The sequence below is a fragment of the Lepidochelys kempii genome, chromosome 2 (genome assembly GCF_965140265.1).
Source record: "Lepidochelys kempii isolate rLepKem1 chromosome 2, rLepKem1.hap2, whole genome shotgun sequence".
Classification (NCBI taxonomy): domain Eukaryota; kingdom Metazoa; phylum Chordata; order Testudines; family Cheloniidae; genus Lepidochelys; species Lepidochelys kempii.
In genome coordinates this window covers 46,793,875-46,808,949 of record NC_133257.1, presented here as the reverse complement: position 1 = coordinate 46,808,949, position 15,075 = coordinate 46,793,875, and the positions used below count along the sequence as shown (strand labels likewise).

General features: G+C 43.6%; 1 protein-coding gene across 3 annotated transcripts in view; it reads right to left on the bottom strand.

Annotated features, from left to right (window-relative positions):
* The window catches only part of NBN (nibrin), a 64,118-nt gene that overhangs the window by 26,796 nt on the left and 22,247 nt on the right, over positions 1 to 15,075 (bottom strand). For all 3 annotated transcript variants that reach the window (XR_012157145.1, XM_073330621.1, XM_073330622.1), the window contains 2 exons: positions 3,258 to 3,375; positions 313 to 503 (listed from right to left, as the gene is read on the bottom strand). Coding sequence is in view for 2 of the 3 variants with exons in the window: in XM_073330621.1 (XP_073186722.1) it covers positions 313 to 503; positions 3,258 to 3,375 (309 nt within the window). In the remaining variant the exon portion in view is untranslated. The remainder of the gene's footprint in view (positions 1 to 312; positions 504 to 3,257; positions 3,376 to 15,075) is intronic.

Here is a 15,075-nt window from a genome sequence, read left to right as displayed (position 1 = left end):
CCTTTTTATATTGTAGACAGAAAATAGTTGGTCAAGGGAAAAAGTAAACAGACATTTTAACTGAACAAAGTCCAATTAACTGTGGTACATTTGGATGTTCTTACACAAAATTCTCTAAGACCACCACAATCCTTTCCTCCCCAAAAAGTTTTAGTCAATATTTCATCAAATTATTGTAAGACTCTTGAGCAATATAAATAAACACACTCTCCAAAAAAAAAAATCCCATCTTTAATCCGTACACAAAGAATTAACCCAAATTACTATACTAAAATTCTGAAATATCTATTGAAGTAAAAGAATATATTTCACCTTTGTAACACAGTCACAATGGAATTAATCCAATTTCTCACTGAGTCAGATACTGGGACCTGCGAGTTAGTTAATTCTGCATCAATGACACAGACTTCAGGAGCTACCAGTAAAGCAGTTTCTTTTCTTGTTTCTTGCAACACTTTTGCTTCTCCCCCTCCAAGAATAATTGCTGGACTCAGTTTCTTATGCTAAAAATCAAGAAAGAAAATGCAATTTAATGAACAGATTAAATTTAGTCAGATCCATTAGTTTTCTTTTTTACTGAAACAACAGTAATATTGAATATATCAGAACCTATTCTAGAATCAGAACTATATTAATTTGAGTAAATCTAGACCCAGTTGGAAATTTTCTGATGAAGAATTTTGTTGGAAAATGCCTGTTCGTCAAACCCAAATTGTTTCGAGAAAATGGTTCAGTTTGACAAACCATCAGCCCTGGGAGCCAGCTGGCCTGGGAACCCTGAAGCACTGGGGTACCCAGTCCCGAGGCAGTGGGCATGGTCTGTCTGCCCTGGAGCTGCAGACCCTGAGGGTACGTCTACACAGAGATAAGAGACCCATGGCACAGCTGAAGCTGCCCAGGTCATCTGACTCAGGCTCATGGGGCTAAAAATTGATGTGCAGACATCTGGGTTTGGACTGCCAACATCTACACAGCGATTTTTTAGCCCTGGAGCCCAAGCCCAAGTCAGCTGACCCAGGTCAGCTGCAAGTTTTTTAATCCCCTTTTAATCCCCCTTGTAGACATACTCTGGGAGACCTGGCAGCTATTGACTGAAATAGACACTCATGTCAGTTTTACCACTGCCAGTGAATAGTACCCAACAGCGGTGTTGCAACTGTCAAGAACGTTCCTTTCAGTCAGCAGCTGCCAGGCCCCAGGGAACATACCATGTGACAGTGTTCCCAAAATGAATTTTCTTCTGGATCTTCTGTTAGTGAGAGAACAAAACCAAATTTCAAAATTTGCAATTTCTCGCAAATTGGAAATCCTGAGTTTCAGCCAGCTTTAAGTAAAATGCACATGTGCTACTCCTGGGGGTATTCTGCACCAAAAAATTTAAAATTCCACCCACATTTTAAAATTCTGGAAAATTCTGTAAATTGTATTTGTCAAAATAACTTTACATAATCACACCAGTTTATATTATTTTGGTAATTTATTTAAAAATACCTGTCAGCAAGTATGACTGTAACAATACAGATACACACAAAAATTCCCCCAGGACTAGAGAGTTAAGGAAACCCCTATGACAACACAATTCCTGTTTCTCTGCCCCTCCACCCCATCCCCGAGCCTAGTCGGGATCCCAGACACGCACAACCCCTCCCCTGCAAGCCCAGCCACAGTGCCTCCTCCAGCCAATACACCCAAACCCCTCCAGACACCCCGAGCCCAGCTGTGGCCCTCCCAGGCGAGACAGCGGCCTCCTCCCGGCCAGGGATCCAGAGGGAGAAACAGCCTGATGCTTGGTCCCAGGCTCGCATGGAGTTTCCTGCACACCCCATCTCCTTCCCTCAGGGCATGCTGGGAACTACAGCTGCCAGGAACCCTCTAACTTTCTCCCCCTCCCCTCCGGCAGCGTCTTCTGTGTGCGAGTTGGGCTCTGCTGGGTCCAGCAGCCCCTAATGGCGGCCAGCAAAACTGCAGCCCATTTTTGCGGGGGAAAGGAAATTCTGTGCGCACGTTAATTTCTGCAAAATTCTGCCCTGGGCAGTGGCACAGAATTCCCCCAGGAGTAATGTGCTTACGTACACGAGCTTATGCTACTAGTGCAAGTGATTATTCAAATCTCTATTAAGTATGTTTGGCATTGTAGAGACAATATCAAAAGAGACCATTGCAAGTTTTCTGATTCCTGCGCACCTCCCCGCCAGCTGCCATTATGTGTTCATCAGTATTTCTCTCATTATACCTAGTCTCAAACTGGGCCCTGATCCTGTGAAGAGATCTGCAAATGCAGACTTTTCTTTCCTGTGCAGAATTCAGTTATTTCAGTGAGAATCCACATGGGGTAATGATTTACACTTGCAGATTCCTTTGCAGGACTAGGGTCTCTGACTCTAAGATCCTGAGGTAAAAGGTAGGGTCTTATGTCTGTAAAGTGCCATGAACATTTATATTTCTCATTTGTTTAAAAAAGTAAGAGGCACATATCTACAATAGCACAGGTAGGCAACATCTGGGAGCAATTAAGATATTAGCCTTTAAACTCACTCACCCAGGTTTGCGATACAAAACCAAAAAATTAGTTTTTCACACCCAACAGAAGGCATTTTTAGTGACCAACCTAAATGGAATAGGTTAATCCTACTCTTCAAGTACAGATTTCAGCTGTGTATGTATTCAACTAAAACGGTTACAAAATGCAGCTTTTTATCCAGGCTTCTGCAAGCAGAGATCCCTCTCTTTAAACAGAGACTGTCCAGTAGTTCATATGGGTAAAGGTGCTATAGTTTTAGGATACTCCACAGCAGATCAACTTGATATAAAACTGGTGAGCACAATTGTTTTTCTAATCTCAGAGGTCTGTGGACTTTCAGAGCATGCCAGTTGGAATCAGACATTCGTGGATAGTTTCCGTAGGTAAGGGAGATGACTCGATGTTTTAAATGAAAGTGAGTAAAATACACAGATTGAAAGGCTGAGGTCCAATTTCTGTTGATGGGGTAGGACAACATCTCAAAATCAAGATCAGGTTTCACAGATGCTTGAACATCTGTAGCAGGCCCCCACAAAAGTTTCACTCCCTATTACATACCTTCTGAATGAGTGGAGTTTAAATACACTATCAACATACAAGGTGTTACATTTCAGTTCTAACTGGTGCATTATTACAAACAAAACTAATTTCATACATTTTCTGTTTCAAAGTATCTTTTAAATATTTTGATCAATATTGTCTTCTTGTACATCTTTGCAACCTAGAGACCAGTTACCTGTTTAGCACTTAGGAACAGAAAGGTTTTGCCTCTGAAGATCATTTTTCTTTCATGACGCATAGACAGATCCAATTTTTCAGGGTCAATAGCAGGCTCATCAACTGGAGGATAAAAACTACAATGAGGGGGGAAACAAAGTTATAAAATTCACATTTATATGTTTTATGCAGCTTTTACTGCAATTTATTTCTACTTTGTTTATTTCAAAAGAAATCTTTGAAGGCAGGACATCAAAATATATTGTAATTCTTTACTACTGTTATAACTACTTATAAAATGGGGAAAGGAGGGACTGGATCTTTCAAAGGATATATAACCGTATATGGAACCTCTCAATTCTGGATCAGTAGTTTGAGGCAGCAGCAATCTCAGCAGAAGCCCATATCTCAAGGATTCCTGCACAACCTACTCACTACTACAAGTGGTCCTTCTAAACAGGGATAAGGTACATGTATTTGAAGAGATGAAAAGCACGTACTAACACTGACTGTGCTACACATCTTTAAACAGCAATATGTGCATACACACACACACACACACATTTTCATTAAGCAAAACAAAAAGAAGGTTATTCACCCTGGGCAGTAACTGAGGTTCTTTGAGATGGGTGTCCACGACGGTGCTCCACTTTAGGTGAATCTGCGCCCTCGCACTTGTAATCAGATATTTTTAGTAGCAACACCTGGTTGGGTCACACATGTGCTGTCCCCATCTCGTGCCACCTCCGGGAGTTACATAGAATTGTGTGACCAACCCCCCCTTCTCAATCACAGTTTCTAACATAAAAACTCCAAAGTAGAGGGGAGAAAGGTGGGCAGTGGAGCACCCACAGGGACAACCATCTCAAAGAACCTCAGTTACTGCACAGCGTGAGTAACCTTCTCTCTTTCGAGGAGTGTCCATGTGGGTGCTCCACTTTAAGTGACTGTAGAGCAGTGCCCCTCTCTGGAAGGGAGGGGCTTCAGAGTTGCAGTCTGGGCAGATGATAAAAGTCCCAGTATAGCGTCTGATGTCGAGTCCAGCTATATGACATAGTGCTGTGTGAATGTATGGGCAGAGGCCCAAGTTGCTACTCTGCAGATGTCCACAATGGGCACATTGTTGAAGAAGGCTATCAATGTAGACAAAGCTCTGGTAGAGTGTGTGTGGGTCTGCCACAGAGTTTGTATCTGTTGTTAGCGATAGCAAAAGCCAATGCAGGTGGAGATCCATTTTGACAGCCTTTGGATATGGTGTCTCCCTTAGATTGTTCCATGATGGAAAGAAAAAACTTTGGTGACTTTCTAAAAGACTCTGTCCTTTCAATGTAAAATGCTAGCGTCCTTTGGACGTCCAGGGTATGAAGCATTGCTTCTTGTTTGTTCCCATGAGGTTTTGGGAAGAAAGATGGGATATGGATGGGTTGATTCAAATGGAATGACTAAACTATTTTAGGTAGAAACTTGGGGTGTGGTCATAGGGTAAATTTGTGAAAAATATTGTGTATGGGGGGTGTACCATGAAGGTCCCAGTTCTCCCACTCTTCGGGTGGATGTGATAATGACAAGGAAGGCATTGAGAAGTGAGTCTGTCACCAGTCATTCAAAAGGGGGCCCCATAATGCACCACAGCACCAGACTGAGGTCCCATGATGGAATGGGGGAGCACATTTTAGGGTAGAGGTGGCAGAGACTGTTGAGGAAACCTTTGGTGGTAGGGTGAGCAAAGATTAGAACTCGTCCACTTGATGGTGGAATGCCGTGATTGCCACAAGGTATACTCTGATCCAGCTCATTGAAAGAGCTGATTTCTTGAGTTCCAGTATGTAATCCAATACCATTGGTAGAGGAAAAGTGGTTGCCATTGTTTGCTATTCTGGCACAATGTATGAAATCTTTTCCATTTGTGAAGGTAGGTATATTATGTAGTAGACCTTCTGCTGTTTAAAAGAAAGTTCCTTACCCCTCTAAAAAGGTCATTTCACTGTCTTGGAACCATGGGGTAGCCATGCCTTCAGGTGGAGTCTTGCTAGGTTCAGGTCGTAGACCAGCCTGCACCCTGAGACAGGAGATGAAGTGGAGTGCATGGTGGGCACGAAACAATCTTTAAGCAGTAAGGAAACTACATTTATTTATCTGGACTATGTGGGAGCTATCAAGAGGACTCAGGAGTTGTCAGTCCTTACTGTATGTATGATCCTGGCTAGGAGAGGGATCAGAGGAAAAGCATACAGTAGATGTGTATTTGCATTTGCAGCGACAGGCATTGCCAAGAGAACGGGTCCCAGTCCTGCTCTGGAGCAGAAGTATGGGCACTTCGTGTTCTGGGTTGTTGCAAAGAGGTCTATAGTTGGGAACCCCCAGCATCTGAATATGTTCAGCAGTGTTCATTTCCCTCTCATGGTCTTGTGAAAAGGTTCTGCTCAGTGCATCTGCTATGGTGTTTTGGCATTCTGGAAGGTAGGTGGCTGAGATGTCGACGTTGTGGCAGATGCACCAATACATTGCATAACTTCTGTGCATAGGAAGTGTGACCGTGCCCCTCCTTGGCACTTTATAGAAAACATACAAGCGATGCTATCCATCAGCATCTTTATGGCTTTGTCTCTGATCATGGGTAGGAAGCATGAGCATGCATTGCAGACTGCCCGAAGCGCAAGTAGATTTATGTGTAATGTTGCTTCCAATGGGGACCAATGCCCTTTAATCGTATGGTTGCACAAGTGTGCCCCGCAACTTAGCAGAGAGGCATCTGTTATAAGTATCACTGATGTGTGCGGGGGACGAAGGGGGTGCGAAGGGAACTCCTGTACAGATATTGTGTGGTTGAGTCCACCAATGTAGACAGTTTTTCACTTTGCTTGGCATTGTAAGACGCGTGTTTGTGTGTGGAATATATACTGTCCTGAGACAGCCTGGCAGGCATCACGTGTAGTCTGGCATGCTTGACAACAAATGTGTTTGCTGACATATGGCCTCATAGTCGGAGGCAGGTCCTGGCCAAAGTCTGTGTGATAGCTTGCATTATAGCAATTAGGTTGACTAGTGGTAAATCTGTGCTGGGGCAGACAGGCTGTAGCTTCCAGAGAGTGGAGGTAGCCCTGATGAATTCCAATCTCTGCACAGGTGTGAATGTTGATTTTTATTGGTTTATCTGTAGATCCAGCTGTGTGAAAGAGAGCTGCTGTGCTTTGGGTAGCTTCTCGGCTCTCTTCTTGAGTCGAGGCTTTGAGAAAGCAGTCATCCAAATAGGGGAATATTATGATCCATTGTCTGCAGAGGTGAGCCGCCACCACTGTGAGGACTTTCAGTACCCATGAAGCCATAGACAAGCCGGAAGGAAGTACTTTGTATTGGTAGTGATCTTTGCCCAGAACAAATCTACCAAAACTTCCTATGTGAGGGATGCATCGTTATGTGGAAATGTGCATCCTGGAGGTCGAGAGCTGAGAACTAGTCCTGTTTCTAGTGCTGGAATTATCACTGCTAGCATGACCATCCTGAATCGCTGGGTCTTCACTAATTTGATGAGTCTTCTTAAGTTAAGAATGGGCCTCCATCCTCTGGTTATTTTCTGGGTTAGAAAGTAATGGGAACAGAAACTCTTCCCTCTGTGTTGTGCTGGTACTGGTTCCACATTCCCCAGGCATATGAGACGTTTACCTCCTGTTGTAGTAGATGTTTGTGAGAAGCGTCCCTGAAGAGGGATGGGGAAGGAGGGTGGATGGGGGATAGAGGTAAATTGAATGTAATAACCAGTCTTGATAATCTCTAGCAGCCATTTGTCTGACGTGATGTTTTGCTACACTGGGTGGAATAGAGTCAGATGGTCTCTGAATGGGTGAATGGTGTCAGATGGTTCCAGCGACAGAAGATATGGGAGGTCCTCGACCAAACCCTCAAAACTGTTGTTTAGGAGGGAGGTTGTTGGGATGTCGAAGGCTGAGAAGGGAGTAGTCTCCATCTAATAGGTCTCTGCCTCCACCTTTGCAGGTCATATTGCCTCTGAAGTTGGGTGTAGGGCACGAATCTTGCTCTTTGCACTAAGTAATACTTCCTGTTTTTTCTTTTGAGTAGGTGTGTAAATGCCCAAGGATCTGAAGGTTGCCCTGGAGTCCTTTAATTTGTGGAACGAGTCATCTGTCTTGGCTGAGAACAGCTTTGAGCCCTCCAATAAAAGATCCTCGGTGGTATACTGTATCTCTTTGGGGAACCCAGAGAGGTGGTGCCAGGAAGCTCATCACATGACTATGGTCATTGTGATGGAATGTGCTGCCGTGTCTTCTGAGTCCAGTGCGGCTTGTAAGGCTGTTCGAGCAAGAAGGTGGCCTTCCGAGATGGTTGCTTTGAATTGCTCTTTGTTGTCCTCAAGTAGCAAATGAATAAATTTCAGACATTTTTGAATAATTTGTGTAGTTTTGTTTGGCCACCAATGCCTCATAATTGGCAATCCTAAACTGTAGGGTTGCTGACGAGCAGGCTTTACATCCAAAGAAGTTTAACTGCTTACAGTCCCTATGATATGGGATGGTTCTCAAGTGATGTTGTCTGCCCCTTTCATTCACACCACTACCACCAGAGTGTTTGGTGTGGAATGTGAGAACAAAATTCCATTCCCTTGGAAGGAACGCAATATGTTTTATCCGCCCTTTTATAGGTTGGTGGAATTGTTGCCCCTGTCTTGGCTGGGTCCATGAGAGCCTTGTTTATTGGTAGGGAAATCTTGGAAGAAGTTGAAGTCTGGAGGATGTCCACAACTTCCTCCAACAGAATCTCTAATGATACCTCAATCCTCTTAAACAGTTCCTGGAACTGTTTCAAGTTGTCCCCCATTGTGGGTGGTGGAGGCATAATGACATCATCTGGAGAGGAGGATGAAAAATTGGTTGCTGGGGTGAAGTCTTGGTCCAAACTCTCCTCCAGTTCTTCAACTGCCTCTTCTGAAGGTTCAGCGGGTCCAGGTACAGAGGGTGATGGGGAATGTCTCACCCTCAATCTGTATGAACTGGGAGGCTTCATATAGTGTTGTTGGTATGCTGCCCATGGGTCCCAATGAGGCCACTGTGGTGTGGGAATGGCATTAGTGGTGGCATCCCTGGGTGTCTGTACCATCCTTGAGTTTCAGTCTGGGGTGGTATTCATGATGTTCTGGTGGACCCAGTTTGGTAGCTGTGTGGATAGGCGAGGAATGATGGGAGGAGTACTTTTTCCCTTCATCATCTTCCTCACTGGATAAAGGAGGAGCTGATCTGGGTAATGCAGTAAGTTGGCATGGTACCGAGCGTGCTGGAGTAAGGTCGGTACCGAAGAGAGGAGATTCTGGTGCCAAGGATGCCAAAAGATCTTTATGGTGGAGAAACTGCAGCGGTACTGAGGAGGGTATTGTCGGCAGTACCGATGTCTTTATCGTGGTTGTTGGTGCTGAGGGTTGTGCTTTATGTGCAGTGGAGGCAGAAGGTGGCACCACAGACTGAAGCACTGTGGAGCTGCTCAGTGCCACATCTGAGAGTGGCTCCAGCAGTACTGAGGCAGGGATGGTAGGTTTCCCTTTAGTGCCTTTTTCCAAGCCAGCCTGCTTAGGGTCTTTGGCTCACATGGTACCAGGTGGTCCCGCTATCTCAGAGGTGGATGGTCTTGGTGTGGTCAGCAACGATGGGGTCTGAAAGGTCGGGGAACATCTCTTTTTGTCTGATTCCTGAGGAGGGGAGGTCGAAGTCCATTTCTTTGTTACCTTTTTGGCAAAGTGTTCCTTCCTCTGAGAGGGTGGCAGGGAAACTGTCAGATGCTGCCTTTGGGAACCGATGCCTGAGGGTGGGGGGGTTCCGTTAGAATAGCGTTTCTCCCATGAGGGAGGGTAACTATACTATACTAAATTCCTAAGTTACAAGAAATTTTAAGAACAAACAGGGAAGATTTAGGGTAGTAAACTAACTACTAATTAACTAACTAGTATTCAAAAGTTAAGATAGGCTAAAGATAAATCTCAAAGGCGCTGCCAAATGCTCCATTTCAAGCCAAGGGTGGTAGAGAAGGAACTGCGGTGGGGGTACGCAAAACACTATGTAACCACCATGTAACCACCAGAGTTGGCACGAGATGGAGACAGTACATGTGTGATGCAACCAGACACTGCTACTGAAAATCTTAGATTACAAGCGTAGGGGTGCAGATTCACCTAACACGGAGCACCCACAGGGGCACATCTTGAAGAACTACCCGTTTCCCCTGTTCTGGCCGGTGATAAAAGATGCTTCTCACATTAACATGTAGAGCAGAAAAACAGTTTTTCAGTGGCCCAATGGATAAACTGGATTCAGCATATTTATTTTACAGAGTCTAGTGGAATGCTAGTACAGATAGACACATGACTACTGCCCCCAAAAATCTACAATTTAGGTCCTAATCCTGGAAACATTTTAGCTTGTGCTCAACTTTAAGCACAAGCGGTCCCATTGTCTTCAGTAGGACTACTCACATGCTTACAGTTTAAGCACCAAAACGTAGGTATTTGCAGCATCAGGGCCTCATATCAGAGAATGACAGAACAAAGCACAGATCAATCAATAGCAGTTATTCCACACATGCACGTGCACAGCATAGTGAAGTAGATTTGGGTTTATATTCTACTCAAATGTCACTTCTTGAAAGCCCTGTATTAGAAGAGAGAGTTTAGAATTTATATAGATCAGGAGTAGTAGGTTTGCAGAACAAATTGCCAAGTGTAGCACAGAACACAACTAACTGAACAGAAACAGAATTTAGTAGAGTAATGGACTTCGTGGGGGTACTTTCCTGTTTTCCTGCCATTGGCTGGAATTTACAAAGAAAGTGAGGTAAGTGGCAAATTTTCATCTTCAGGTAAGACACGAGTTGACTAATGAACTGGGATTTTTAATTACAAGTCAGTTCTGGTTTTTTCCCCTTCCCTTTTAGCCTAAATTACTCCTGGGGGAATTCTGCACCACTGCATGCATGCAGAATCCATGTTCCCTGCAGATTTCTTTGCTTCCTCACAGAAAAATAACTATCTGACAGGGAAGCAAAGGGAAGCTGCAAGAATGGTCACACGCCCCTCCCCAGCACCACAGGGGTGTTGTTTTGGGCACCCAGAGCAGCTGGCAAGAGGTAAATCACTGCTGGGGGGAGGGGGGAGTGCGATGCCCCGGCTGGTGGCTCCTACCTACTACCGGACTCAGCAAATAGTTCCAGCTGGGCTGGGGAAAATGGGATTTACTCTTCCCCTGAATGGAGCAGCCAAGGTCAGGTCAGATCCACTCCCAGAAACCTTCGCTGGATGCAGAAAGCTCTGCACACACACCCCCATACTTCCTGCCCCCATTGTTCCTCAGCCACACGGGGAGGGGTCACTGTATGGGAGCTGCTCCCCCACCGACTCCCTGCATCTGGACCCCCACGTGACACCCTGGCACCCCAATACTCACCAATGTCATGTAATTAGGATATATTTTGTACAAAGTATGCCTTGTGAGGTATCATTCTAAAAGTCTTGATCTGCTAGACAGTAATATCTCATTGGATTGTATGTGTTATCATACGTGAAGTTATGAAGTTTGGCTATGTATGTGTTACTGAAACATGTTGTGAGGTTGAAAACACTCACAAGTAGCCTTTCAGGTACAACAGTAAAAAGGCCAAACAATGTGAATGGCTTATTGAGGAAATGCACACAAGCACAAGGATTACCCCAGGAACTGTGAAGAACAGAAACCTCACATAGATAGTACTACACAATGGGAACTGTTTGACCCAGGTCACAGCAAAAGAGCTTTCCAGCAAGTGGGAAGAAAATATAAAAGGGGGAAATGACATCATGATGGTACTTCACTCTCCCTGCAACACCACACCTGGAAACACCTGAGAGGGAAGTGATGGTCCCAGGCTAAAGGGATTTCTAGCCTGTGTATGACAACCTGTGAAACCCAAGCTGCAAAGCCAAGGCAGCTTGTGCCTTAAGAATCTGACATCCTGTTTATCGCTCAAGGTGAAAATTTGCTAATTCATATCCTACTTTATCCAGTGTGTTAAGCTCAGTTTGAGGTTTTGTTTATTTACTCGGTAATCTGCTTTGATCTGTTTGCTATCACTTATAATCACTTAAAAAAATCTATCCTTTGTAGTTAATAAACTCATTTTATATTTTAATCCAAACCAGAGTGTGTTTGACTAAGGTGTCTGGGGAAAACCTCAGCTTGGTTACCACAAGTGTGCACGGTCCTCTTCACATTGAGGGAGAGGCAGATCGGGTGTTAAATTAATATACTCGCCAGATATGACCAGGGAAGGCCAGTACTGCTCTGGGGTCCTCGGCTGGGAGGCTGGTGGTTAGAGAGCCTGCATGTGACTGCAGCTGGGTGTGTCCCTACCTCTGTGAATGCTGGTGAAAGTGCAAGCTTGGAGGGCTTTTCAACTTGTCACAGCAGCACAGTGTGAGAGGGAGCCCAGGCTGGTGGGTCAGAGGGCTCAGTGGTACCCCAGTTCCAGGTGGCACCACAGGGGAACCCATCACACCCTACCCCTATACTCAGACCACTCCTCGCTGAGCTCCCCACACTCAACCCCCCACCCCAACGAGTCCCATCCCACTGCATCTGGACCACACCAACCCTGCACCCAGAACCCACGCCACAGAGCCTAAACCAGCTGCACCTGGACCCCCCAGTCCAGCATGCCCCACTCCCCCAGCCCCACTGATTTCTCCCCGGACCTCCCCTGCTGAGCCCCAACCAGCTACACCTGGACCCCCACAGATTCCCCCCCACACCCAGACCCCCAACTGAGCCACCCACACCCAGACTGCACCACACAGAACCCTCTCACTCCCACCTGGGTCCCTCCACACTAAGCTCCTCCACCTTTGGATCCTGCCAGGCTGAGCCTGCCTGCCCACACCTGGTATAGAGGGGCAGGGCCCCGGGGTGTTTCTGAGGTACACCCGGCCCTTGCACTGTGTCAGGGTAAAGTGTAGCCTCAACACCAAACCCGTGTCATTAGGGGGTGGGGGGAATGACTGCAGGGTGCTCCCCACTGCCATGCAGGAGCCTCCATATTTGCTGACAAAATTTGCAGAATTTTGAAGAATTTTAAAATTTTAAAAAATTACAGAATTTTTTAATTTTTTGGAGCAGAATTTCCTCAGGAGTACCTGATGTAATTTCACTCATGCTGGCTTTCTGATAGACTCCAGCTTCTGAACATTATGATTTTTCCTAGCCTAACGATCAGTGGAAAAGTGTTTCTCCCACAGGGCCTTTGGCACTGCCTAAGAACATTAATTAATATATACAGCCAAATCCCCCTCCTCCGTCTTTTTTGAGGTGTAGGAAGGAAGCAGATATGATATTTGTGAAAATTAAAAGGAGTTTTTGGAGATTTAACACAAGCAGCTGCTAAGTAAGTTTATAATAGCTCCCTGAAAATTACATCTTAAGGATCATCCATTCTGAGATACTGTAATTATTTTAAATATAGATCTGTTTATTATATGAGCTGTCTCATCTGCTTGATGCATAGGTATCTCTTTGAAAGCTAAATGATAGATACACTTCAGTGTCAATCATGTTTAGTGAAGTTCAATTCCACTGGGGGCTTTAACAGTTAACAAAAATGTTAGGAAGAGAAAATATCCGTCAAATTCTATTTTAGGAAGCATTTAATGTTCAATTACATTGTCACCTTTTAGCACATCTGTAGTTAGAATGGTCATTATGCACCCTGATTTTCAGAAGCAGATGCAGTGGCAACACACATTAACAGTAGCCTTACAGCTAGATAATGGAGTACCTTTAATGTATACCAAATGTACAGGGGAGGGATAGCTCAGTGGTTTGAGCATTGGCCTGCTAAACCCATGGTTGAGAGCTCAATCCTTGAGGGGGCCATTTAGGGATCTGGGGCAAAAATTGGGGATAGCTCCTGCTTTGAGCACGGGGTTAGACTAGATGACCTCCTGAGGTCCCTTCCAACCCTGATATTCTACGATACACTAATCACAGTTTACACTATCAATGGATTTCTTCTCATGTAGCAACTTAGTGATCTTGGACAACATCACCAGATCTCCTGGAAGGTCTGTAGCATACAGATCTGTCACCACTGTTTTTAAAAAGAAGAAAAGTTCTGCTCTAGGTCAGAGTACTACAGTATCTTGGTCATAATTTAGCTCTCTTAAGCTTTCATAGCTATTCAGTTGTAGGAGTGAGAAGGAAAAATTCTCAGGTATCAAGTATCTTTGTTTTTAAATCTTTTGTAACTTAAAAGGAAATGAACTAATTATTCTGAATAATGACTGGGCTTGATGTGCCATTAAATTTTAAAAAGATAGGGATGGCCAGTAACTACTGCAATAAATTCTTCTCTGGCCACCAGTCCAGAACTAATACTTTGAAAAGTTTACTGGTCCAGAAATACTTGTATTACTCTGACAAAGTATTCTTAGCAATTTTCAAAACACAGTTCTTACATACAAACTGCAAGTTCACATAAGTTTACTATAATGCTTCTTCAATGATGCTATACTCCATTGAGAATTGTTTGATTTAACAGCAATTTTTCTTTAAAACATTACATTAATGATTAGCTTCAGACATATTAAGGCAAAAATTAAACCTCTCTTCCTGGCTTTCCAGCAGCCCTTCAACATCTAAAACAGTCTCCATTTATCTGAGACAACCAAAGAAAACCCCAAACAAAAACCCCAATCCCTCCACCCCCACCTTACCCTCCCAGTGATTTAATCTTGAGTCCATTACTCACAAATTTAAAAGAATATATGCAGGAAAAACAGGATTGCTTAACTATAGAAAATGAAAGATGGCTTCTCAAGGATCTTCTTCCAATAAGCATGTTAGAACTCAGCATACCTTATTTTTCTTATATCATAAATCCTAACCACTTCCATGTATTGTTTTGACTTTATTTTATATTGTCTTTAATTTCAGAGCATATCAAAGGTAACTAACACCCCTTCCACTTATGATGTTTAATGACAGACTATTAATGAGGCAAACGTATTAGGTAAAAATTAGTAATAGAAGAACAGCACCTACAGTTACACTAGCTAGCATAAAATTACAAGATCTATTCATCTTCATGATTCAGAGTTATTGCCCGTTTAAGATTAAACTTAACAAAGAAAAAAGGTTTATAAGAGCATCCATATGTGGAACTGTTCTAGAATAACTACAGCACTTCAAATTCATACCCTACCTTATTCCAGAATAACTTCTGTGTAAATAAGCCATGAAGTGCGTAATGTTTTTTGTCTGAAGCATTTGATATTAGCTGAAGGCAGAGGTACGAGAGCAGACTAAAATGGACCATTAGTCTTTTCTAGTCTGACACTATGTTCTTAAATTTCTAACAACGTGAAATATACATGACCAAATGACAATCTCAGATGCACAGGCATGAACTAAGTGTAATTTGCATTGGGTAGTCATGTGATACAGCCAAGTACGCGCCCTGTTGATCTTGTAAAATGAGGTACTCCACAGGCACATCATCTGGTTACATAAGATAAAAAGTGATTCTTCCATATGAGATCATGACCTAGCCCTTGTTATCTAGTGGCGTATTAATCTTATTTTAACTTCAGACAAAAGCACAAAAATTTGATATTTCAGGCAACTGAACATATTTGGGCTATTTCTGTTAATGACCAAAGCTTAAAATGAACCTAGTCTTACAAATTGAAAAAATGGTGAAAGAATAAGTTTTCAAATTGAGATAAGCTTTATATAATTATTTTAAAACAAGACAATTAGATTTTTCATGTATCTATTCCCAAAAGAGTATACATGCTGCTTTGACTATATTAC